This window comes from Sceloporus occidentalis, unplaced genomic scaffold, assembly GCF_023333645.1.
Source record: "Sceloporus occidentalis isolate IW3139 unplaced genomic scaffold, rSceOcc1.0.p SCAF_47, whole genome shotgun sequence".
Lineage (NCBI taxonomy): Eukaryota > Metazoa > Chordata > Lepidosauria > Squamata > Phrynosomatidae > Sceloporus > Sceloporus occidentalis.
The window spans coordinates 2,228,499-2,254,927 of NW_028317027.1; the positions used below are offsets into that span (position 1 = coordinate 2,228,499).

Below are 26,429 nucleotides of genomic sequence, written 5' to 3' on the forward strand. Positions count from 1 at the left end.
TGACCCCAGAGTCTGTGTCTGAGTGCTCTGCAGATGACTCACAGCTCTAGGATCAGGTTACAGCTGAATGATTCACAGACTGAACCGCTACAAATGAATCGTTCAGTCTAGTGAACCGATTCATCCGGATCACTAAAAAGAACCGGATCAAATGAACGATTCGTTCATGATCCGGACATCACTAAGCAGCGCTCAACAACCGCTTATACGTTGTGTTATTTTACAACACGGGTTTGGGTTATAGCAACAATATTCTTTCATTTGTAAGAAAATATTTTCACTCAGCTCTCACCTCTACTGCCGAGAAAATAATGATTAATTAAGGAGTGAATTCTTTACTAAGGGGGTTTTGTGCCCAAAATACTTTTTCAACATTTTGTACAATATGTTTCCTTAACCACCATTCTCCATTTTTCGTGCACCCGCACAAATTATACATTGTTTTTTCAAGGACAGATAGGGCTTTCTCTTGATACCTTTTTTAGATGTATAGTTTTGACGTTTAGTATGAATAATACATTCAAATAATGAAATTTTTTGGAAAAAACATTTTTTTTCTAATATTTTACTGTGAAAATGGTCCCCAAAGCAGTTCAAAATACCACAAAATTGTCTTGGACGTTACGGGTCACAAAATGGAACATGCCTTTTCTTGAAATTGTCTAATTTTATTTTTCATGTTTCATTTGGAACTGTTTAGCAGCCCACCAGCTCAAATATCCCCATAAAAGTATATATTTTTTGGAGAGAAGATATCCCAGTATTTCACTAGGAGCTTTTGGACACTTACCATACGTCTAGTTGGTCACCAATCCCTGGCAAAGGGAGCCATAACATTAATTTCCGTTGCTTTTCACCAAACTCCCTGTTTCTTAGGATTGTTTGCACGGATTACATGAAACAGCAAGAAACTCACCAAAATATATTCAGCTGCATCTCCAGATAACAGAAATACCCCACATGCAATGTTTTTTTATGGGTTCTGTCAGTTACGGAGCACAACATGACTGTTCCCTTTTCCAGTTTTGTGAGGCCTATGTCTCAATTTGGGACTGTTTAGCAGCCCTCCAGCTCAAAATACCCCCATAAAATGATGTATTTTTGGAGAGACAAGAAGCCAGGATATTTCACGAGGAGCTTTTTTTTTTTCTCTCTCACCAAACTTTCCATGTTTTTTAGGATTGTTTGCACAGATTACATACAGCTGCAGAAAAACATCATAAAATGTGGCTGTAGTTTTTTTATTTTGTGATTTTCATTATTGATTTAATTTGCAGGTGACTGGCTGTGCCATAGTGTCTGATCCCCTGAAAGCAAGGATCGGATGGTTTTGCGTGCCAGCTGGCAACCCCTTTTTTTTTGCTTTACTTTTTATGGCATGGTAGCAGGCAGCCATTGTGATGATCACTGATCATTTTTTAAACTTTACTGAGGCTGCTGATCAGTCTCTGACAACAGATAAATGGAGCAACACGCGAGCCATCCACAAAGGAAGTCTCACATGATCTCGTCATAACGCAATGGGGAATATGAATAACAGCGAATTTTCCATATACCTTTCCAGAACAGAGGCGTTCATCTCCCACTCTGGATCAGCCAAGGGCCGCTACACCTCTAAATGAACTATTGCCCTATGGATTACTCAGTCTATTAGAACGTCTTATTTATTTACCTAGTATACATATACAAGGAACGCTCCAAAAGTTTCCGCACTTTTATACTTTCGTTGGAAACAGTGAAGGTGGGAGGAGTAGTAATTGGTCGTGTGACTAGTTCTGTCTGGCAAGCCGGCTGCCCTTGCAGTTTAGTATAATAGTTTTCACCCTGGGATGAAGATGGCTGCGAAACGTATAAATTGCACAAAAGGGGAACAGCATTCTGTCATGCTTTTTGTGGGCAGAAGGTGTGGTGGGAGCACAAATCCATGTTCGCGTGTGTGCTCAGTATGGGGATAAAGTTCTTTTTCGTAGAGTCATCTATGAGTGGACTGAAAAGTTTGAAAATTGCCATGCTGGTATGGTCCAGCAGCTACAGCCACAACCATGTGGAATGAAGAAAGATCCCTGGAACGGATTGGTGAAAACAGAAGAAAAACAGTTGAAGAGGTCGCAGGGAAGCTGAATGTGGTAATGAATCATGGGTTCACCATTACGAGCCCGAAAGCAAGCGGAAGAATATGCAGTGGAAGTATCCATGATCTCATGTAGCATATATATCCCTTGTACATATATAATATTATATATATATTTTCATACACACACACACACATATATATATATGACCAAAAGTATGTGGACACCTGGCCATCACTCCTGTATGAGCTTGCTGGACATCCCATTCCAAAATCCTGGACATTCATATGGAATTGCCCCATGCTTTCTGTCTGTAACAAAATCTTCTGGGACTGCTTCTGATAAGATTTTGGAGAGTGTCTGTGGAAATGTATGCCCATTTAGCCAAAACAGCATTTGTGAGGTCAGGCACGGATGTCGGACAAAGACCTGGCTCCCAATTGGTGTTCCAATTCATTCCAAAGGTGCTCAATATGGTTAAGATCAGGGCTCTGTGCGGGCCACTAGACTTCCTCCACACCAAACTCATCAAACCCTGTCTTTATGGACCTTACTTTGTGCACATGGGCTCAGTAATGCTGGAACAGACAAAAAAACCTTCCTCAAAGTGGTGCCACAATGTTGGAAGCATACAATTGTCTAAAATATCTTGTTGTAGCATGAACATCAGCCTTCACAGAACTTTACAGTAGGCACTATGTATTCTGCATAGTGAGAAGGTAGCCTCCTCCAGATTTGTCCATCAGACTTAAAGATAGTAAAGCTCGATTCATCACTCCAGAAAACAGATCTCCACTGCTTACACCACTCCAGCTGAAGCTTGGCATTGCGAATAGTGATCTTCGGCTTGTGTGCTGGTGCCCAGCCATAGAAACCCATTTCATGAAGCATCTGACACACAGTGCTTGTGTGATGTTGCTCCCAGAGGCAGTTTGGAACAGTGGACTGTGGCAGATGTAGCAGGGAAGAAATTTCACAAGCTGACTTTTGGCAAATGTGTTACCTAGCTGTTCAGTACAACTCATTTTACTGCCCATGTTAGTCTATGGAGATGTCATGCCCATGTTCTTTTAATCAAATGTATCTTGTCTCCAATCAATAATATGCTCCACAAACTACTTATTAGAACATCCCAAGTTGTGCCTGCTCAGCATAAGGCAACACATTCTTCATAAACAAAGTTTATTGTCTCTTGATATGAATAATTTTATAAGTGGGGTGTGATGGGAAAAATATCACAGTGCACATAAAAAAATATCATACAATTCATTTTTATTTCAGAAATTAGCATTAGTTATAATATTAGGGCTTTCTGTTTGTAATTATGATACTTGCATTGATATTCTAACAATTCATTTTAGGTTTTTTTGTCTGGTAGAAAACAATTTGATCATGTTCAAGAATCCAAATGTTTTCACTATAAAACAATAACATACAGGTATAAGGATTCAATGTTTATTTTATAGAATATTTACATCTCAGTTTTCTCCACTATTATAGTTAAAGTAAAAAAGTTCTAATTTTTTTTTTTATCATACATGTTACCATACTGATACTGTTTTTTTTTTTAGGCTATCTGGATCAGTGTGAGACCAGCGACTGGCAAGTTTATTATTACAAGTACTTACCGATTTACTTCTAGACAACCTGATCTAATATTCAAATGCTATTAACGCAATTGGCATAAATTGGATAAAATATACCCATAAAAGTGTAATTGCTCTCCAGCCTTCTACGATAGGAGTGTCCAATTAAGATTTTTTTTTTTTTTAAAAAGGCAAAGCCATGAGTGATTTTTATACAATTTTATATTTTTAGCTGCATTGACTGCATGTAGGTTGCTTCCAACACTGTTACATCTGCTCCACAGAAACACGTAACTTGATGGCAGATAAGAACCATTTGGCCCATGTAGTCTTCCCATCTGTACTTATGTGAATAATTATTAAAGGGAAATAGTGTGGGGGGGGGCAGGAGAATTTTTTTTTAACCATATTGCTGCGCAAACAGAAGACCCTCTGACTGTACTGTACACATTTCTGCAGTAGGAAATGTGCTTGGCACAAGGTTAAAAGTGTTTTTTTCTTGAAAAAGCTTAATTAATGCATAATCTCTGTGCAATGTTGAAAGATCTTAACATGTACTTTTAGATTGCTAAAAATCCCCGGGAAAAAAAACATGCCCTAAAGTGTGGAAATATTTATGAGCCTTTGATCGTAAAGAACCCTTTCAATGTTGTAACATTACTGACAATAACAAGGAAGGAAAATATTTAAACGGCAATATTGGTCTACAGAATCAGCCTCTAATTACATACACTTTGAAAGGAGAAGAGGCTCTTATACATAACCAAGAAGGTGTTTGTTTTAAAAGATTTTTTTAAGTGGTTGTTCAATGGAATGCATGCTATAAACCCCTCAGAGGTCCCTTTGTTTCTAGAAAAATAAAATACTAATTGAGAAAAAAATGTACATCTTAAAAATATTCGCAGATAACTTTTTTTTACCTGACTTGTGGTGAGGCTGTACGAAGAAATTAAATTGGGGATAAAAAGATAACATTATGTCTGCCTAAAAATGATGTACTAGTGTACTGAACACTATCATTCCTTTTCTTAAGCATCCGTATTACTACTACGAGATGCAGTACAGCTTTTATTATATATACATTATATTTATGTAATGTCACGTATACCTTTATTGCTAGGCGGTGGAGGAGGGTTTCCATTTTTCTTTTTTCAGACCAAGGAAACTCCTGTTTTAAAAAGTCCTCAATATACAATTTCCCTAGGCAAATCAGCTTTTTTCATATGTTTAACACAGTTGTAAACATACATACACACGTTTATGCCATTAATGATCTGTTCTCTTATTTAATTTTCTGAGGCATGTCGCTCCAAGCCTGAGACTTCTTCTTGGCTAGCTCCATCCAAGATGGCTCACCAGTTGCAGAATGGCTAGCTTGTTTGACTGCTGTTTTTTCTTCTTTCTCCGTCTGCAGGGAAGGCTGTGTAGCTAAAAAAAAAAATAAAAAATAAAATGTTAAAGAAAACAATTACAAACCTAATGTTACTTCCCCAGCCAGTACAAGCAAGAGTTTCATTGCATATTCATGATATGCGAACATGTCCCTATGCCCATTCTCTACAAGCATCAACTGCATGTTGTTTATGTGTTGGTTGTAAGGAACTTGCGGCTGAAAGGGAAAATAAATCATTACATTTACAGACCAGAAACAAATCGCATTGCAATCTTGAAAAGGTCCAAGAAAAATCCATGCATTTTCCATTATAGACCTTAGGCAATTAACCCCTCTAGTAATTTTTACAAGCCTTCCTAAACCTTTAGCTAACTAGATGTACATAAATCACACTATTGATGGTGTGAGGAAAAAATATGTCCTTTGTGCTGTATGATGAAATTACAAACTGAGAATAAGATACAGATTTTATAATGAAAATTAAATATTGTGGACTTCGAGTGAGGAAATAAAACGGATGTAAAATAACTTACATTAGTAAAATGTATTGTGTAAGGGTGAATAAAGAAGAGCATTAGCTTTTAGATACTTATGTCTTTGCAGGTACTATATACACAACTATCCAAAAGGTTAAAACAAGTGTATGATAAACACTCTAAATAATAGTGCTCTAACACGAAAAGCATTGTGTTTTTATTGTTCTCTGTCCATGGTACTGACAAGACTGGATATACAAAAACTTTCCCAAACACAGGACTGCATATACAAACACTTTCCCAAACACTAGGCAACATAGGTAAAGAACAGATAAATATAGATTAACAATGACCGCCAGAGCAGGTAGAATAAATTTAAAATCACACACAGCGCAACAAACTGGTACAAAAGGAGCAGAGGTTACAATCTGGTTGGTAGTTGAGGGGTGAGACAGTAAAAGGACTGCTTGGATGGGGATGAGTTGGTCTATCTGTGAGTCACACTGCTTGAGCTTGTACAGGTATCGTGGTGAACACTCTCACAAGTCTTCTCCCTAAAGTACTACCAACCGTCAAAATTGTGATTCTGTGTGATGGGTGCGCTGGTGGGACTTCAGTAGTTAAAATTAAATGTCTTGTTGAGGCAAATGACATAACCGCTCCTTTAATTCCTATATTGTCTGGCTTCAAACCAAGAAATATTGGCCATTAACTTTTTACAAACTTTCAATTAATCATTGGCTCCAGAACTTTGAAGCACCATTTCTGTCAACATGGAGCGCAAAACTACAAACATGGGAAACACTCCCATACACATTGAGCACAGCTGCTAAGGGCCTCCCGCTGACCCCTTCTGAATTAAATGTAATAGTTTTCATCACTTTGAATGGTTTTCACCTTTTTCAATATTTTTATGATAGTGACCATTGATTTACAGTGACGAGAGTGGCTAACGCTGACATAAAGACTATATTCATATTACTATAGAGAAATGAAGTAAAGGGGGTTTTCTCACCATGTGTAGGTTGTGACAATGTGTTTGCTCTCGGTCGCTGCTCTTTTAATTCAGCTTTGGTTTCTTGTCCACAGGAGTCAGGAATATCTGTAGCAGTGTTTGTTGTTTTGTTCGATAGCAAATCACTTTGCTGCTTTATGTTAGTCTGTAAATATTATAACATCATAACACTTGAGTTTTCTCAAAAACAATAGTAATCAATCAATTTGTTTATTCAGTTTATGGCTGGCCCTGCATCCACATTCATATAATTTGTTTGCATATTAACATTTATATTAACACAAAAAGAGGGGATTCAAAAGGTTTATATAAACTTCTTACCAGAGCCGGCCTTAAGTGTTCTGGCGCCCTGGACGGACTACTCCTCTGGCACCCCCCCATCCCCCAAAAAAGGAAAAAATTCTCCCCCCTCTGCCCCTTCTCACTGCCTCCCCCCCTTCTCACTGCCTTCCCCCCTGCCCCTTCTCACTGCCTTCCCCCCCTGCCCCTTCTCACTGCCTCCCCCCTGTCCCTTCTCACTGCCTCCCCCCCCTGCCCCTTCTCACTGCCTCCCCCCTGCCCCTTCTCACTGCCTCCCCCCCTGCCCCTTCTCACTGCCTCCCCCCCTGCCCCTTCTCACTGCCTCCCCCCCTGCCCCTTCTCACTGCCTCCCCCCCTGCCCCTTCTCACTGCCTCTCCCCCCCTGCCCCTTCTCACTGCCTCCCCCCCCGCCCCTTCTCACTGCCTCCCCCCCCGCCCCTTCTCACTGCCTCCCCCCCGCCCCTTCTCACTGCCTCCCCCCCGCCCCTTCTCACTGCCCCCCCCGCCCCTTCTCACTGCCCCCCCCGCCCCTTCTCACTCCCTCCCCCCGCCCCTTTATCACTCCCTCCCCCCCGCCCCTTACCTTATCACTGCCTTCCCCCCGCCCCTTATCACTGCCTTCCCCCCCCGCCCCTTATCACTGCCTCCCCCCCTGCACGCTTCACAGCTGAGCGCCAGAATAATTCCGGCACTCCGCACGAAACGCCGGCACCGCGACGGAGTCACGGAGAGTGAGGGGCGCCAAGCGGTCGCTGAAAAGTTCACGAGCAACCGCTCGGCGCCCCTGCCCGGGACTTAAATGAAAACACTGGGGTTTTTTTGTTTTGTTTTTTTACTTTATTTAACATCCTCCATGTTAAATAAAGTTAAAAAAAAACTTTATTTAACATGGAGGATGTTAAATAAAGTTACAAAAAAAACAAACAATGTTTTAATTTAAGTCCCGGACGGCGCCCCTGCTGCCATGGCGCCCCTAAGGCCAGTCCTGCTTCTTACCACAGTATCAAAATGTACATAACAAAAGACTTTTATACACAGGTCTATTCTTTCCTCGTCTATAATTAAAAAACAAACCCCAATGAGCTTTTGCTGAAAAAAGAAAAAAAAAAAGGCTGAGCTGGCCCTGCATAATGCATTCTTCAAGTAGTGAGGTGGCATTCAAAAAATCTCTATAATCTAACTATGCATTATACCGGTACCACCAAGCTCCTATTCCATGGGAGGCTTGGTAAGCTGAGACTCCGAACTTCCACTTCAGTGAATAAACTCCACTGTGTAATGCAATTTCACTTTAATCTCTATTGCTAACCTACAATATGATTACATTGTGTGTGCAGGTGACACAACACAGTACAACAGGAAATGTGAAGATAGTTGAATGGACACACCTCTATCCCACCCTTGTCCTTCATCTGTTTTTCAGGCTCCTGATGCACAGACTTGTCTTCTACAGGATTCTGCTCCTCCTTTAATCCCCTTTGCTTCTGCAATGCCATGGATACCCAGGATGGCTGTCCTCCTCTTTCCATGCTCTTGACAGGCTCTGTTACAGCCATCGGAGGAGTGCTTTTCTCTGGTAAGTATTTAACATTTTTAATTTTAATAGCGGATAAGAACCATATGGACCATCTAGTCCACCCCTTCTGAAAGGAGGCGGTTTCATTTTTCTACCACCCTCTCAGGAAAGCAAAGTCTCAGCAATCTCTAAACATGAAATAACAATTGTCCTCTCCGATAGCCAATACACTTATACAATATTTATAGCAGTCCCATAAAATGATGATGTCCTTTGTAGGTATTGCATTTCATTAACAAACCACAGTAAATTGCCATTCGCTAAACTTGTATTTAAATATATTGGCTTTTTACCTATGTTAATTAGGTATGCACAACTTTGCCTGTACTTTCAGAGGCTGCATCACGTATATGTACAAAATCATTGTTGTCCGACTAGTGGTCTGCAGGTTATAGACATCTTCAGAACGTCTGTATGTTCTATAAGTGTAATATACAACACTCTAATGGAAACTAAGTTATTACTGAAATATAATTATTATATGAAATGTATTAAATGTTAAACAAACTTCTCTTATAGATTTAAGCCTTCTACTTTTAGTTGCTGTGTATGCTATTGGTAGATAGGACAGGTTGTTTTTGAAGACACAAAAAAGCTGTATCTCATTAACGCTCTAGCATTAAAAGAGAAGGGACTCCCAAATCAATAATCAGTTTTGTACACTAGATCACATATACTAGAGGTTATATCATGACACAGGCACAGCTCAGTATATTAAATGCAATTCTGATCCAGTGCATAGAAAACAAGCTATCAAGTTAAACTCAGTGATGTATAGTGGTCTAGGCCAGCAGGTCCAAGGGGAGCATTTGATACTCGGGTGATCAGCCCCCCAATGTCAAGCAGCTCAATGAGCTGGTAAGAGGAGATCTTTGATCTTCCCAACTGGCCCATTTACACCATGGAGGCTATGCCAAGCTACCACAGCCTCCATAGACTGCATTAGCATGCATTGTGCACATTTAAGACACAGAGTTTCGGGATATGACGTCAATGCTTTAATCTCAGTGTAAGTCTTAGTGTCAGACAACTACATCTATTGGCATATTCTTTATTTAATATGTAACAACACTCAAAAATAAAAGTGGTCATTCCAGGCACAACTTCTGTCTTGAGGACATACATAATTCTTATATGAGCAATAATTCCAAAAACAGAAACATTCATTCCTTTAGCAGACATGTCAGCCTGGCTTCCACATAACCCACAATTCATATGAATCTTACCCATTCCTTTTTGCAAACTTGGCCTTCTTTCTGAGGCCACGTTTTCAGTCTTGGTCTCTGGAGATTTTGCTGTCCGTTCATGGCTTGACACACTTACTGAGGCCTCTTTATAAGTGTCGTCGTCGACAACAGTTATGTTTTGTAAAACTGGCTTTTTGGGTAAAGGTGGTTTTACATGCGTCAATTCATTGACATTAGTTTTGCTTTTTGGGTTTTCATTTTTCGAGTCAAAATCTGTTTTTGTGGGTTCTGTGGAATCATTCTTGGACAAGATTAGCTGTCCTGCTTTTTCCTGTCTGAGTTCAGCACTATGTCTATTCACTCTGCTTGATTCTGGCTTTATTTCATCTCTGTACCTTAGTGACAGGGAAGTTGATCTTAACTTCACAAAAAATGGATTCTTGTCCTCACTGCCTGTCTGTGAGACTGTATTTGCAGAGAGGTCACTGGCAGCTAGTATAGAGCTCTGGGCTGGAGTAATGTTACCATGGGCTACTTTCTCAGCAGACACACTATCCAAGTCAGTCAATGTCTCCTTTTTCCAAGTACTCATTTTGGTTTCAGTACGAGTGCCAGGAGGTTTTGGATCTTCTTTCACTTTTTCACTTAAGGACATACCTGTCTTGGGAAGAGATAATTTCATGTTTTTTACTGCTTCAGCCTCAACACTTGCTTTCAGGGAAAAACTACCACCCCTTGGCCTTTCCCAGGCTGAAGAAACAGAAAACTTTCTCTGTGTATTAATATCTGAAGTCGGCTTTTCTATTTTTTTATCTATGTTCCCAATTAAACTATGGTTTTCTTTATCAGGGTGCTCCTGGGTGCGTTGGTCATGATGAGAAGAAGATAAATCAACACTTAAGGGAGACTGAGAAGTCTGTGAATGGCTTCTGCTATTTCGCAAGGAGTCCAGTGGCTGTCCTAACTGAGCAGTCTTTGACTGTGCTACAACTAGCTCATGGACAGGGGGTGTTTCAAGAACAAAGCCTTGCTTTTCTGTTGCTATCCTGTTATATTTCAAAATGTTTTTTTCATTGCCACTTAATGATGATGTAAGATGTTTATCCTTTTTACATGGCGTTTTTTCTTCTAATACTAATTCCAAACCACCATCTCCAATACTCAACTGTCTAGGTGCATTTTTAGCTTGTTTATTATGGAACCTCTCCACAAAGTCATTTTCAACCTTTGTAGTTCCTTCCACTTTAATATCAGGATGATATATGACATCAATGCATGGCGTGTGGAGTGGTTTAAGCTCACTTGATTTGAGCTGCACTTGTTCTTCCATAGTTTGAAAACCTTCTACTATTACTATCTTATTTTCCTTTCCTTCCACTGGCAGAGAATGGGCAGTGTTTGAGGGATGTGAATCCGGAGCACTAACTCTTCTAGACTTATCCAATTCAGCAGATATATAATCAACAGACTTTTCTGTAGATGCTTCTGTTGTTTCCTCGTCCAATTCAGGCTCTTCCTCAGTGGAGGTCAGATCCACAAGAGATTCTCCCTTGAGCACCTGAAAATAAGAGAGACATTTATTTTTGTCCAACTCAAATCCCTGCTAAGCTAAGACGAATGTACATCAAAAGGTGACCACACTGCAACCCCCCACACCTCTTTTGGAATACAACTCACAGATTCTAATAGGGAAATAGGTCCAGCAACAGCTGCAGAAGTATATTCACATACATAAAACAGGAGGTCTGCTTCAATATTAGAAATAAAGATCATTCGCTGTATCCTTTCCTAAGCAATTCAATAGTCTTATGTCAGCTTGTAAAGTCTCTAAATGTATAATAAAAATAACACAACAATGAGACATTTCTCTCCACACTCTGTTATTAAAAAGATTTATCACCTAGACGTTTTACAATTCTCAGGAGAGCCTGAAATGTTATATTTAGATCATTATTTTACTTACCCTATCTACTTACGACCTGGCATCTGTCAAGGCTATATGAAGGCATGTGATGTATTACAAGTCAATGTGCTCATAAAATATGCACATTGGTAATAAAATAAATACATGAATTACCACAGAAGGCCTTCTGTTCCTGCTTGTCCTTTGATTTCTTGGCTTCACTGAAAGCCTGTGTTTTGCAGCAGAGCTGTCCAAGAAGGATGATAAAAACGCCGGAGTGTCAAAATCTGCTGATGGAGAAATACAGCGGCCATCTATTCTTTCAATGGATGTCCTATTGGCATCATGTAACTGGTATTCCTCGGGAGAAAGAGGTCTTGACGAATGTCCAGATGAGCTCTTTAAAAAGAGGAAAAATAAATCAACCACACAGATGTATATACTGTATAAAAACTTTCTACCTTGACTGGAAACGCATGACAAGATACATTTATAACCAGTATGTCATTAAAAAAGATAAATTACTGATTATAAGATCACTAAAACCACAAACAGAGTAAGAATACAATGTACACCTTCGAGAGGTAAAGTGTAGATCCTGAAATGAACAGGACAGTAGCCCGTTAGTTTTAACATTATGTCCTATGTAAAAAAAAAAGACTATGTCGGTTATCAAAGAAATCAAAGTTTTCTCCATAAATCCATCTAATACAAAATTAAGTTCCAAGTGTTAACAAGATTTGACCCGTCCCCACTTTAATAATAGTCCCTCTGCAAATATACAATCCCTAAAGTCGGTCAGATTGCTGCCTGGGGACATTCCTGTCTCACATCCCGTCGGAACATACAATGCATGGAAAATCATTGGGAAAAGGGAGACACACAAACATGACTGTTCATTATAAAACAAATCTAACATAAACTGGTACCTGCTCATCTTCTTCACTCCCTGTTCCTGCTAAACTGAGAGAGCTCATGTTTTTAGGATTATCAGAGAACTGTGGAGTGGAACAGAAACGTTAATGAAATGGATGAAACAGGCTATGTAAAATCCTACAGGATTCCTCAAGTGGAAGAAAGTACAACAGATGGATTTAACCAATTTCTTTTGTTTTAACACTACTACAACTGAGAACGAAAAAGTACGGGAATATTCCAGGAGCTTTAAGAATACAGATTACAAAGGTAAAGGATTACCAACAGGGACTATACCCATCTGCATCCATTGTGCCTAACAAAAAAAAACAACCTATTAAGCACATCTAATTTGAGCTTTCGGTTATATTGGAGGACTTATTTCATTTTGTAACTAATATAACTTAAATATGATGTAACTTTTTGATGACGTATGTATGTCCTCGATATTCATATGGGCCCAGGATAATCACGGCCTTTCATCAGAATGTTATCCTGGGAGAGCAGTTGGAAAGAGGGTTTTAAAATGGGGAGATCTGAAAATTGTGAGTGGTCATTCACAATTCACAAGCCTTTTAACCTCTCTTTCGGTAGTAATTGAATCCTGAAACCTCATTAGAATGTACTTACCCTTGTCTTTACAGCATCATGCATCAAAGACATTTCTGGAGGACTTCTTGGTAACCCATCATCTTCAGAGCTGGCCCCTGCATCGTCAACTCGCTTACCGAGGATTCCAAAAGGTTTCGGCCCAGTTCTTATGTTTGCCTGAACCTTTGCCTACGTTAAAATAAGAAGTGGTTCTGGCATCTCAATAATTTTTTATTATTGTAGTGTAATTATTTAATTAATGTAATGTTAATTCAAATCCCACTCTTTCACACTAACTACTTGTGACTTACTCTACTTTATACAGATAAAACATTTAAAAGAGAGAAAGTTTTGATAGAATTGGGATTTTTAATATTGCACAATTTCAAAATGTTATTATTAAACATGCAGGCAGCTCTAGGGACACAATTGCCAAACTTCATTATATGAAACACTGTACCTGCAGGGCTTTAATATTATCCGACACATTTCCCTGGGAAAATACTCTCGCAGGTCTGCCAGGATCCTGCACCATCTCGGGAATAAAAATGCTGTCATGGGACACGGCTCTGCTTCCTAATACTCCAGCAGCGGACCTAGAATGAGATAACTCATTACCTTTGCTAACGGGAAAAGAACGCTTCAAATAATAACATTGCGGAACAGCACATGCTTATTAGGAAACCCATGATTCTTTCACTTTTCTTGCTGCAACTTAAGGCTGTCAGTGTTTCTTTTAAATACATTTTGAAAGGTTTGATGATGCTAAGCATTGTGGTCTAACCACAGAATCAGTGATTGCTGTGTGACTAACTGTAGACAGGGTTGTTGCCAAGTCCCAAAACATTCTACCAAGTCTCTTTAATTATTTGAACCCTGAAAAGTATACATGATGTTGTTACATCTCCCCATACTAGCCAGCTTAACATGCTTCTTCATACAGTGTCATAATTTCCAAAGTGTACAACGAAAGCACCCATTTCCCCTGCTACTGCTTTTTCATTTAGACAAAATATGAATTACACCCTTTAGAATGTTAAGAAAATAAACTTTTAACAAATCTATTTTATTTAATATTATCGTTATCTTTTATTTACGCAGCCCTCCTTACAATACATATATTCAAGGGGTATAACAAGACTAGAATTGACAGACTCAGACAAACCGATGCATTAGGTGGAGAGAGCCCTGCCCGCAAGCTTACAATCTTGAGGGAACGGGGTGACAAACATAAGGCACAGAGAAAGGGTGAGAGGTAGTGTGGTGGTTGTATCAGTGACAGGGAAGTTCTAGATGACATGCTATGCTTCAACAAGGTAGAAGGTCTTTCAGTTTATATGGCAACAACCTACCACTGTCTGTTTTTACATTATAATTGACTCAGAATTTGGACATTTATCAGTACCTATCTTTCCCTTAACTGACAAAATGTATGTGTAAAAAAGTAGAGATCAGACACACTATATGTGTGTAAAGAGAAGGCTTGTGTGCAGAGAGCGAGAGAGAGCGAGAGAGAGCGAGAGAGAGCGAGAGAGAGCGAGAGAGAGCGAGAGAGAGCGAGAGAGAGCGAGAGAGAGCGAGAGAGCGATATATAAATACAGATTTTGGGATGCAGCTGAAATAACCATTATGTACATATAACAGCTGTCGTTATAACGTGAACAAGCTGTACTGAGCAAGCAAATATTCTTTGTCTCTGTTGGCTGAACAAAGGACATGACTGCTCATTTAAATGTAGGTGATTATGAAATAAATCAGTTGATGTAATAAACAGGATGTCCATAATAGTTTACAAGGAAGGATTCTGTAAATCACATGACCAAATAGTCATCTGATGCTATTATTAGCACCAGCAAATTGTGTTCCTCAACCATCTTTGATGATGGATTTGTAAAGTAAGTTCCAATGATTTGAGACTACGAACAAGGCTAGATGCGTATTACATGAACCACATCTTACTCTATTTCATCCTCAGAATCATAATCCAAATGCGAGCCTGGCATAGTGACATCACTGACGGATTGGCTCTGTTTCAGTCCGCTGCTCCCCAGGGATGGCAATGTTTCTTTCCTTTTCTTTATGCCAAAGAACTTTTTAAAGGATTTAAGATTGAATTTTCTTTTTGCTAAAAAAAAAAAGCAGCAGAACAAACAATCAGAAAATCATTATGTTTCCACACAATACATTTCTTCATCATAGAAAAAAAATTTCTGTGCTGACAATGGGCAAACAAAGCAATGCTTTTCATATCCAACACATAACGCTAAGGATAAAGGGAGATCCAACACTACCATGCCCTGGTTTTTTTGTCCTCTTATTTCCAAACACATGTATTGTTTGCCTTTGTTAGAGTATAAATATGATATCTTTGGTTGAAGTTGAAACCATTTGTTGAGACAACATACAAAAAGAAAGTTATGTAAGCTTCTTCTTCCATCTGAAGTTTTCTATGTTAGCCCAATAAAAAGGTATCAGCTGTAATAAAAGACTTTATTATTATTACTATTGGCACAATTAAATGTCAGATAAACTTGTTACTTTGCCCTAAAAAAAATCAGAACGATCTTTGGGAGTTTAAGCGGACAGAAAACACCTTGTGAGTAAACTAGGTTAAATCCCAAAACAACTTATCAACATATGCTCTTAAAGAACAAAAAAAGTTTATTGCATCAAAGACAACAAAAGAGCTTCAGGTTACTTTAACAACACCGGAAGGGAAGCCTACATTGGCATCAGCCAACACCCACAATGTAGAGTATACTGCACAACAACCGGACACAACGACGCATTCCAACAGAGCTTTGAATTAAAAACTGCCCAACAAGTCTTTTTATGACTTTAAGAACAGGTCGGTGATGTCGCTTCCTTTTCTGAATGGACAGTGGTGTAAGACCCAACAAGCTCATGCAAATACTATGTCCATCACACTATGACCATGTGAGAAAGAACAGCAAGGAGAAAGGACATCTGCATGAGCACTAAGGAGCCATAAAATCAACTCCAATTACAGTTAGTTGTCCTTTTTGCCTAAACTAAAAAGCATTGATGGTTAATTAGACATTGCAGACCCCTGCTAATACCATTGGACAGAAGTAGTCAACTGTTTGATATAAGTAGCGATGTTTTCTTCTCTTTGGCCAAGCTTAGGATATCTGACACCTCAGGTGAAGTAGGTCTCTTTCAACTCCAATGTAGAATTGTGCATGTATGCATGTATGATGTCCATGGTACATCCATTGTAAACCCCATTTTTATGGCTGTAGGTTTGATAGTTTTTGGTTATTTTTTCTTAATTATGTGAAGGTTCATATGAAAACCAGGATTTTCACTTTTATAATTTACCCTTGAAATCAGGAATTGTGAATAAAGAACTTCTGTTGTGCTGTACATCTGCAGTTTTTGTTAATCTCATAATTGTCTAATCAAATTCATTTATTTTTTTTTATTCCAACTAATTAAATAATAGAAGTAAAATGGTGGCGCCAGCTGAACTAATTGGTAATGCTAGCACTAATTAAACCAAAACTGATTCAGGATGCTGTGTTTTATCTAATCCAATTACTCTCCATTATCATTCTTAAAATATTCCTAATAATCATAAAGTAAAAATGATGTGCTTGATACACAGATCCTAAATAAATGGATTGTTAAACCACAATGGCAATTATACAAGACAAATGGAAAGGAGGATAACACGGATTAAATGATTATACTGTTTACAGCATAATTAGCAGCGATATACAATCTCTGGAACTCTGCTTGCTGCGATGCACAAATTCAGCCAGAATAAATAGATTTAGGGGGTTTATATGTTTTTATTTACTGAATGCCAGTTACCAGGATTTTTGGTTGCAATTTACTGAATTGTGTATCATTAAAGGGCCATATCTAGCAAACTTTCTCCACAAGAAGTGCTGAGCTGACCCCACATAATGCAACTAGTAATTTAAGGCTTGCCCTGCAGCAGAAGCTTGCTGCGGTTGGAAATTCTACAGTGTTGGTGAAACGTCGACACTCCTGCAAGCTCCCTCTGTAATAATTAAACCCAGAGAGTTGTTTTGCTCTTTAAAGAGGAGGTTCCAAGTAACTGAATTTTGAGCTTGAGAACAGGACTCTAATACAGCTCGAAGTTCAGAACAGTAACTTAATTGACTAACCGAGATGAAGTGCACAGAAGTTTGTGTCCATCACACAACATGGCTATATATTGTGTAGCCAACCACTATATCAAAGTAGCCTAATCTTGGTAAAGTCCTATCTAGTCCGAACATTGGTGTATTGATTACCATGGAGCTAAATCAATGATATTGCATTGCTTTTAACCCAATTAGACTATCCTGCAAATAATAGTCACCTCTGGACCTCACTAATGATATGATAATGATATACCTAGGCAAAAATATTGTGATTCTGTCACATGACCAATTTGCCCCTATATCAGGGATGGGGACCATTTGGTCTGGCTCTGCCAAGGCCACCAGGGCGCTATATCAGTCTTTTGTACCACCAAGGGGATGCTGGAACCCAGCGGCGTCACATCACAAAGTGTTCCTGCTTCCCCTGGGCGGTAAAAGAGAAGTTGCACAGAGTGCGAGCAACACAGAGGGAAGCAGCGGGCCCCTGCGACTGGCACAGAGAAATCTGCAGTTCAGGTAAGGAGGGTGTATGAATTATAACATCACATGCCTCACCAAAGAGAAGCAGTTCCAGCCATCACATTATGGGTGAGTTAATTAAAGGTTTGACCAAATATAGCAGGCTAATGATGTTATAAATATCCAAAAGGCCCTTGGCAGAAAAAAGGTTGCCCACCCCTGACCTATATCAAAGCAAGAAATTACTAGATACATTGTAAGGAAATGAGCCAGCATCTAGAATGTGGATTAAGTATTTACCATGTTAAATGCATAATTTAAGCTTGACTTGCAAAAATCAAATCAAATCAACAAGCAACTGAATCTTCTATTGGCCTGAATAGTTCTAGTTAAATACAACTTGAGTTGGGTATGCCTGGGAATCTTCTATTAAAATGTGAGTGTCCGAATCTCTAGGTGAAATTATTTTTTTGTGATGACCATAACTTGGAACTCTTCAATTTAAGTATTGGTTCCTCCCAGGTATTTTGATAACCCGTGGTAGTTAGAGTAGGCAATTCTGATTCTGGGGTTTATCCCTAAACAATGGTCGTAAATAAATAAAAAAGGTCTTAAATAAAGGTCTATGTTACTTTATCTTTGCTCAACGAATTGCATTGATACACCAGAGAAAATAGAGCGACAGTGAAAGTGGACTTCTGCATATGAGTAATGGGTTAGTTCCTATCCTGTGTAACGCAGCACACTAAGGCAAGTTTAAAACATGCAGAAAGGAAGCCTATCACAATAAGTAGACGCTTTTCCATGGAAAAGGTTACAGAGGCAAAATTAAATTCAGGTCTAAGTAGTTCAGTGCATGCTGGTAAATCATTCATTTTGGTAGTCACTTTTGTGTCCTTGTTTGACTGGCAACCAGTTTAGATGACCTGTCAGTTGCAAGTTGGAGAAAACCTTCGGTTTCGAAGGCGGTATAGGTGTAGTTTGTGTTTCTCTTAATAAGGCCTGTAATGGACATCCCATGCACAGATAGAATAGGAATGCATATTGGAGTCTGGTAAGGAATTCAGTGCATTGTGCAGCATGCATTCATTTGTATTAAATATTTGTATTTGAGTTAAGAAATTAGACTTATATGTACATTTGAACACGCCAAATTGGTCAGCAGTATATACACTTCATGCTTTCCTGCGCACTAAACTAACCCACTTGAAATACTATTCATGGTGCTGGTGACAGACACAGATGAGTCTCTTGTAAAGAAATTTGCTGCCACCTTGTGTAAATGATAGATATTGGTGTGAATAAAATCCACGGTTTTCACAATGTGGAAACATTTCTCGGTGTTTGTGGAGCAATTACATTGTTTCAAAATAATTTGGAATGAATACCTAGAACTTTTGCAGGCATCTCACTAGTGTATACTAGCGTCTTTCACAATATTCAAATTTCTTTTGACTTCTAAAAGACTTAATATTCAAATGTTATATTATTTAATATTAATATCTAAAATGGAAACATAACATGACATTACATAATATCACATATGACAAAAAACATTTTTTTCCCCAACTATTTCCCGCTATATACCAAACAAATTTAGTAAAGAGCCCAACTCCCCTTAGTAGATGAATGAAGAATGTGGTTCTTCATTCATGCAGAATTTCCACCCAGGTGACTGTACACAAGCCGTTACGAGGTTGACACACAGGAGATATTATAAAAACCCAATACTAATATTTTCAGAAATATGACACTGTCGTACCTCTGGTGCACCTGCTTTTATGCCTTATAGCTCCAGTGACACTCATCATTTTTCTGGTTGAGCGTCAATAGAGTTGTAGAGGCTGAGGAACGTGCTTATTTCATTACATTTTTAATGCAAGTTGCCAAATTAACCTCACAACAGATCAGCTGCCAACATTAAAAAAAAACAAAACAAAACAAACACTTTTGAGTATGGAAACAGGAATGAACAGTAAACATCATGTTCCATACACCAGTCTCTGTGTACCCAGAGTTTGGTTCAGTTATTTCACTCACTGATGTTATGGTCCAACCTAATTTGACAGCTCATGTTAAGACTTAAAATTAACTAGTAGCAACACTACCTACAAAAAGTAACTTTAAAGTGCCCACTGCATGTTGGATACATAGCTGGTACGTTTTGCCATCTATGCTCTAATGCTTTTCCACAACTAGATGTATTACCTGAAGCTCCATCTGCAAAGTTCTCGCCATCTCGCTGTTTTGCATACATTTTAGTCTGTTTTCAGGATATTACCTAAAAACAGCAAAGAAAAAAAAAAAATGAGTGTTGCATTTCCAGATAAATTATTTTTCAGCCTGAGCTGCAACCCTGACCCAAGCTCCAACATTATAAAATGACAAAACATAAGCAGATATGAAGCAATGCAATTCTGTCAAATCATGTTTCACACCGACTCATCAAAACAGACGAGAGATTGCTTATCAAAGGAGCAAAGAAGGGATCTATACAGGTTAAAATACTGCCCAATGACACTGTCTTGTAGTGGTTTTCATACAAAAGTGCGATATTGTCCCTAAACCTTCAAATCAAACCAGCCTTGGTGGCTATTGCAAGTCTGCTTCTTTACCACCCTTCCCATGCAACACATTGAGGTTACCTTCGTGTGACCCTGGCGTCATATTAAATATTATTAGGTTTATAGATTAGCCATAATATTAATAGAATGATATTTATATATACCGTTTTAGCAGTAATATAGGGCAACCTGTTTGCAAAACCCATTCAGATTTGGATTTGCAATTTCAGTTCGTGAAATTGCATCCCTGCTAGATATTGCATCTGTAAGAGGTGTTATTGGAGTATATAGGAACAGCAGCATCTCGAAGCTAAAGACCACGTAAAGTCACAGAGTGGGGGTCACTGAGTGCATTGGCACATGGTGTGTAAAAGTCTCCAACCCCCTGCTGATTCCATAGCTGGAGCGTTCCAAGCTTCCACTGGCATTAATATCAGCCCAAAAACTCTGCAGCAGGAGCTTCATGGAATAGGGTTTCCCATGGCCGAGCAGTGACATGCAAGCCTCACATCACCAAGTACAATGCCAACCATGATGTAAGGCGCGCTGCCACCGGACTCTGGTGAAGTGGAAACGTGTTATATGGAATGAGGAATCATGTTTCTCTGGCGGTCTAATGGGCGACTTGGGGTTTGGTCGATACCAGGAGAACATTACCTGCCTGCATTGAGTCACTTTGTAAAGTTTGGTGAAGGAGAGATATGGGGATGTTATGGGGTGTTAGACCCCTTGCTTCCAGTGAATGAAAATGCTTCAACAAACCAAGACCATTTTGGACAATGCTATGCTTTTTCCTATTCCAGCATGACTGTCCCCAATGCACAAAGCAAGGTCCATAAAGACATAGTTGGATGAGTTTGACGTGGAAGAACTTGACTGGCCCACACGGAGCCCTGACCTCAACCCCATCGAACGCCTTTGGGATGACCGGGAAAAGATATTGCGAGCCAGGCCTTCTCATCCAAAATCCGTGCCTGACCACACAAATGCTCTACTGGGTGAATCAGCAAAACTTCCCACAGAAACACTCCAAAATCTTGTGTAAAGCCATCTCAGAAGAATGGAAGCTGTTATAGCTACAAAGGGGGACCAACTACATATTAATAATCTATGTATTTAGAATGCTATGTCATAAAATGCCCAGTTGGTATGTAGTTGGTCCCCCTTTGTAGCTATAACAGCTTCCATTGGTATAATGGGCAGGTGTCCCAATATTTTTGTCCATATAGTGCATATAATGCCCTTATATTTCATATGTCAAATACAAGGCTTGGCAATCACATTACTTTCTCTGCAAAGGCTCATTCCTCTAAGAGCCAGATGAAAGTGTAATAGAATACGGATTCAGTTGTATTTAGCTCATTTCTAGAAAAGAAACTAGTTTCTACGTGTGTGCTTTTTCAGCCTGATCTACATAAAATATTACATGAATACCTGTTGCCTATAATGATGTTGTTGGATAACACCAGTATTTCACAGCAATACATTTTCACAGAAAACACACATAAATTTTCACTTCTTGTTGGCCAGAGCATGCTCCTGTGTTTTGCTGATGTGGTAGTCATAGTCTAGGGCAGGGGTTCTCAAACTGCGGCCCTCCAGCTGCTGCAGGACTACATCTCCCATACTCCTCAGCCAGCCCCTTAGCTGAAGGAGCATTATGGGAGATGTAGTCCTGCAGCAGCTGGAGGGCCGCAGTTTGAGAACCCCTGGTCTAGGGTGTTGCCACTGGGTAGGCACTTATAGGTTTTTGTAACAGACAACTAAATCCCCCATTTGCACCAATGCTTTCCATAAGCCTTGTCACTGAACTCTGGTTAGTATTTTTTTTTTAAAGATACATAATACAAGTGTAGTGTTTTTCATAACCCATCGCTTAATGTGGCATCAGAGATCAGGGCTGGATATATGTTGCCTTTCAGCTCTTCTCAAGGATTTAGCTGGCGGGTGCCATTTTGTTAAATGCTTAAATGTGTAGATGTGGATATGTGTAGGAGGTGGATATGTGTAGGAGGTGGATATGTGTAGGAGGTGTCTCTGACCTTTGTGGATGGTCCTACTGATGTCAGTGGGACACATGCCATTGTGGAAGTGGGTGGGAGTGGGATGTGCTACAACGCCGCTGCCGTGACCTAGAGAAGACGCACCTCAACCTCAGCTATGCTGACAATCTCTGTATTCCTTTAACACCTTTTCTGAAGAAGCACTATGGGTGCTCAGCTGCAGAGCACTGCACGGTGGCCACTTGGCTGCAGTAAAAGTCTATACTGTTTATTCTGCTCTCCCTGAGCCGGTCAGAGGAGATTAGAAGATCTCCCCAACCACTAGAACAGGGAGACAATGTGTGAAAATTGGGACTATCACAGGAAAACTAGTACACTTGGTAATTAGGATGTGATCTGAACACAGATGATTTGCTAGCATACATGACATTGTCTGTGAATCAGTGACGTCCATAGCAGTGCTACCGAGCACACAATACATTCACACGCTAATGCTTCCTGGTTTCAGTTGAGCCAGCCAGGGGAGGAGAGAATTGAGACAGAAGTACACGGCTAACTCAACAATACATGGCACAGGCTGTAGGCTTTAAAATGCAGTCCATGCAAAATGAACCCCATTATGCATTAAACATAACAATACAATTTGGAGGACTAGATTGTCCCTTTAAGAATTATAGGGGATAAAAAAAAACAGATACACTAAATTGGAAACTGTGGACTCAATCAGCTATGTGGGTTAAATTCTTCTGCAAATAAAATTCCTTTTCAAAATGGATTTAAATAGAAAATATCAGTGAACTACTTTTAACCTACAGGCCGTGCTGGAATAAAAGTTTATTCATCTAGTTTTATTAAACAAAACTCATCCAAGCCCATTATGTTTTGTCATCTGTGCATTTATGTTTCCTGTTGCTTGTACCTATAGCTTTACCAGCACCTACCTGGCTTTATGCACATGATAGTTATGCTGTTTTTTATGATCCAGTACAAAGTTATTTATTGGCTGTTTACCTGCAAAATTGCAGTACACACACACCACCAGTACTTCCCAATTCATTAGTATTGTTTTCATGACGTGGCCAAATTAACTCAGCAAATCCCTGGTTTGCATCAGCCGTACCGCCTAAGAAAGTGTTGTCACATGATCCTGTCTTTGAAGCGTTTTTACAGTAGATACGGCCTATTGAAATTCCTCATCCATATCTACTATACATCGGTACAGAGTTAATCCTTGTATAGCGGTGAGACACGGCCCACTGTTTAGTGAATATATCCCAGTGAGGTTTCTAGCTGTCCCTTTGCATCTGTGTCAATTTCTGCATTATTCATTAACAAGTTTCTTCTTGCGTTTAGTTAAAAATATCTTGAACCTTAAACCGGAAAATGCAAAATAAGGGATATGGTTGTGACTCATCGTAATGTAATGCAATTTTATAATGTTATGGTAGGTGGAGCACATATAGTGGCTAATTAGTGACCTTCTCTCGGCTTTGTTTGTGTGCGTTTCTAGGCAGAACAGTCGTAGAATATGTCTTATATGTTCCCGTCTAAGTTTCCTTTTAAGGATGCTTAATAGTTTAAGAAAACAAATCCTACGGTAATGAAATAAAAATACAATATTATTATATATAACATTATCGATAAACCAACACAAACAATATACAGTATATGTGTACTAATTACCCTTACTAGTACAGCTATCCTTGTAACCCACCACCAACAGTCTGCTCATCACATCCAAGAAATGGAGGGATTATCATATATTTCCAAACTCCAAATCTTAAAGTTTTTATTTCGGGCACCTGAAAAAAACTGAATCTTTCCGAGATATTTCCCTTTTTCCCAAAACAGTAGTAGGCTTCTTCTCCAAATCAACTTCTACTATCAATTTGTTTCAAATAGCATGAATCCACCTCGAGCTAAAATATCTAAAAATATATTTGGAGTCATCAACTCCACAGGCAATGCATTCCAAAACTTCAGCGACAACATTGTACATTAGTGTATTTTCCTTTGCTGAAAACCGTTTTACTTAATTGTTACATCTTTTCTAATATGGACTTTATTATACTTGACAATCCATTCAATGAAAAGTTTCTTTGGTCAAATGCTCTGCATAATGTAGTTTGTAGCTCATGCTCACACTTCAGTAAGTTTATTATGAGTGGAAGGATAGAACTACAGTAAGAAAAGTTTTCTCTGCATAATTACACACATTATGCACCATTCCCTAAACATGGGATCTAGCATGACCTTAACATTTTGAGTTTAAGATCATTTGTATCATGGATGTTGTCATAATACGTAACTTTGCATTGATTGATGTTGACTCTCCTCTACCATTTTCCACATTACATCCACTTCAGCCAAATCTCTGCACAGAAAAACAACAGTAATGGATACCGTGTTATACAATGTTATATTCTGTACTAGTATAAATAAAAAATGCTTTCAATACCCACATTTGGCCCACTGTCCCATGTTAAAGCGGTGATCGCAGAATTGACCTTGGACTTTGAGGGTATATGATGATCAAATTTAACATCACAGGTAATTCAGTCTTAACCTTTCTGTATGCATGGCTAGTATTTGAGCCAAAAACCAACTTATGCTTTGTAATGTGCTAAAGGATGGATGAGTAGTACACTCAACAAACAAATAAATGCCTATCATAAAACTTTGTAAGCAGCGCTTTAATATGCATTCCTTAGCTAAAAGAATAAGAAACATTGCACCTCCAGCACCCCTCTGATTTGATGCAGCCAATCACTGGCAAGACTGTACGCCCAATAAAATCATCTCTCCACACGCGAGGGGTCTCCATAAACCCCCTGGAGCTGGCTGGTGGTGAATATAGTGCACACTCACACTGGTAGGCAAGAGATGTATTTGGTTAAACACATTTTCTACAAGCCAAGGTGGGGGGGGGCGGAAAAAGGGCAAATGGGGGTTCTGACAGCTAGAGTGCCCTATAAGGCAATACGGACATTACTGGATATGAATACTGTTACGTTTCTATGTTTATGATTACATAGAATTCAACAAAATGGTTTGTACTAACCATCACAACCCATCTCTGACAACTTTTTTTATAGCAGAAGTAAAACACTTGCTTAATATATCCATTTGCTTCATCGTGTACAAAAAGGGTTATTTCCGTGCTGTATCTCCACCCTGACACACATTCATTTTGCCAAGGCACGTATGAATGGAACAGAACCGTGCCCTGCCAGCCCAACCTTAGAGGAGAACGATAAAAACTAATACTAAGAATAAAACAATAACTTATAGTTCTCAGAACAAGATTTTCCCAGCGTAGAGTTTACATTCTTTGCCTTGGACAAACTTCAAGGAGAGGCCACCTGTTTTGGTATTGAAACATTTCCTTTATCACGGTTCACTTGCCGTATTGTCATTCAGATAATGTGAGCGCACTCTCCTTACGGGTAATTGACAGGTAGCAGCTATCGCTCTGAGATACCGTAGTACGCCAGCATTCGCCTATCTAACCAAATTCTAACCATGATACTTTGTCGGCCATTGCTGGACTATGGCAAAAAACATGACATGGAGTTTGGGAAAATTAGTAATTTGCAAAAGATGTTTTGATCGCATGAAATTTGCAGGGTCAAACTATAATATAGTCTTGGGTACAGCAAAAGACTAATACAGAACAAAGTAAAGTAAGTAAATCTTTTGTAGTAGAATATACTTTTTGCTACATGGATATCTTTTTTTAGTACAAGTCTTAATTGGACATCTTTTATACACAGGCCTCGCATTACGATATATCAAATCTTTTAATTCTGACGTCCACATAACCCATTAGGAAGAATGCCGGTTAATTATGAACACTGCATTTTAAAAATGATATATCTCATTATCAGCCACCTATATGGTACAATCAACACAACCATTCCATGTGTTGCCATGGTGATACAACCACTGTTGCACCTCACTCACTGTTTACGCATAAACCCCTACGTAGGAAGTTGATAAAGAAAATCAGGGAAAATATGGGAGCTTCAGACACATTAGCAGACAAGCAAGAGACTTTGAGAATCAAATCCACTCTGTATTTTTAACTAGACAACAAAGCAGACAGAAACTTCACTCACCATTCAGTATCGAGCAGCTAATTGGAAAACAAGACAAGTTACTTTCCTTTTTATTATAGGACCATTTCAGGACACAAGCCATTGTTCTCAGTGTTCATTGTATTTGGAAACCTGAATAAATACATTAATAATTGT

General features: G+C 39.1%; 1 protein-coding gene across 1 annotated transcript in view; it reads right to left on the bottom strand.

Annotated features, from left to right (window-relative positions):
• Positions 1–4,940: 4,940 nt before the first annotated feature.
• Positions 4,941–26,429, bottom strand: part of LOC149289196 (uncharacterized) — a 68,889-nt gene continuing 47,400 nt past the window's right edge. The window contains exons 23-32 of the mRNA XM_089490863.1: positions 17,519–17,655; positions 14,974–15,113; positions 13,475–13,610; positions 13,061–13,203; positions 12,438–12,522; positions 11,683–11,907; positions 9,645–11,163; positions 8,231–8,415; positions 6,543–6,687; positions 4,941–5,086 (exon numbers count right to left, since the gene is read on the bottom strand). Of these exons, the coding sequence (XP_089346989.1) occupies positions 4,941–5,086; positions 6,543–6,687; positions 8,231–8,415; positions 9,645–11,163; positions 11,683–11,907; positions 12,438–12,522; positions 13,061–13,203; positions 13,475–13,610; positions 14,974–15,113; positions 17,519–17,655 (2,861 nt within the window). The remainder of the gene's footprint in view (positions 5,087–6,542; positions 6,688–8,230; positions 8,416–9,644; positions 11,164–11,682; positions 11,908–12,437; positions 12,523–13,060; positions 13,204–13,474; positions 13,611–14,973; positions 15,114–17,518; positions 17,656–26,429) is intronic.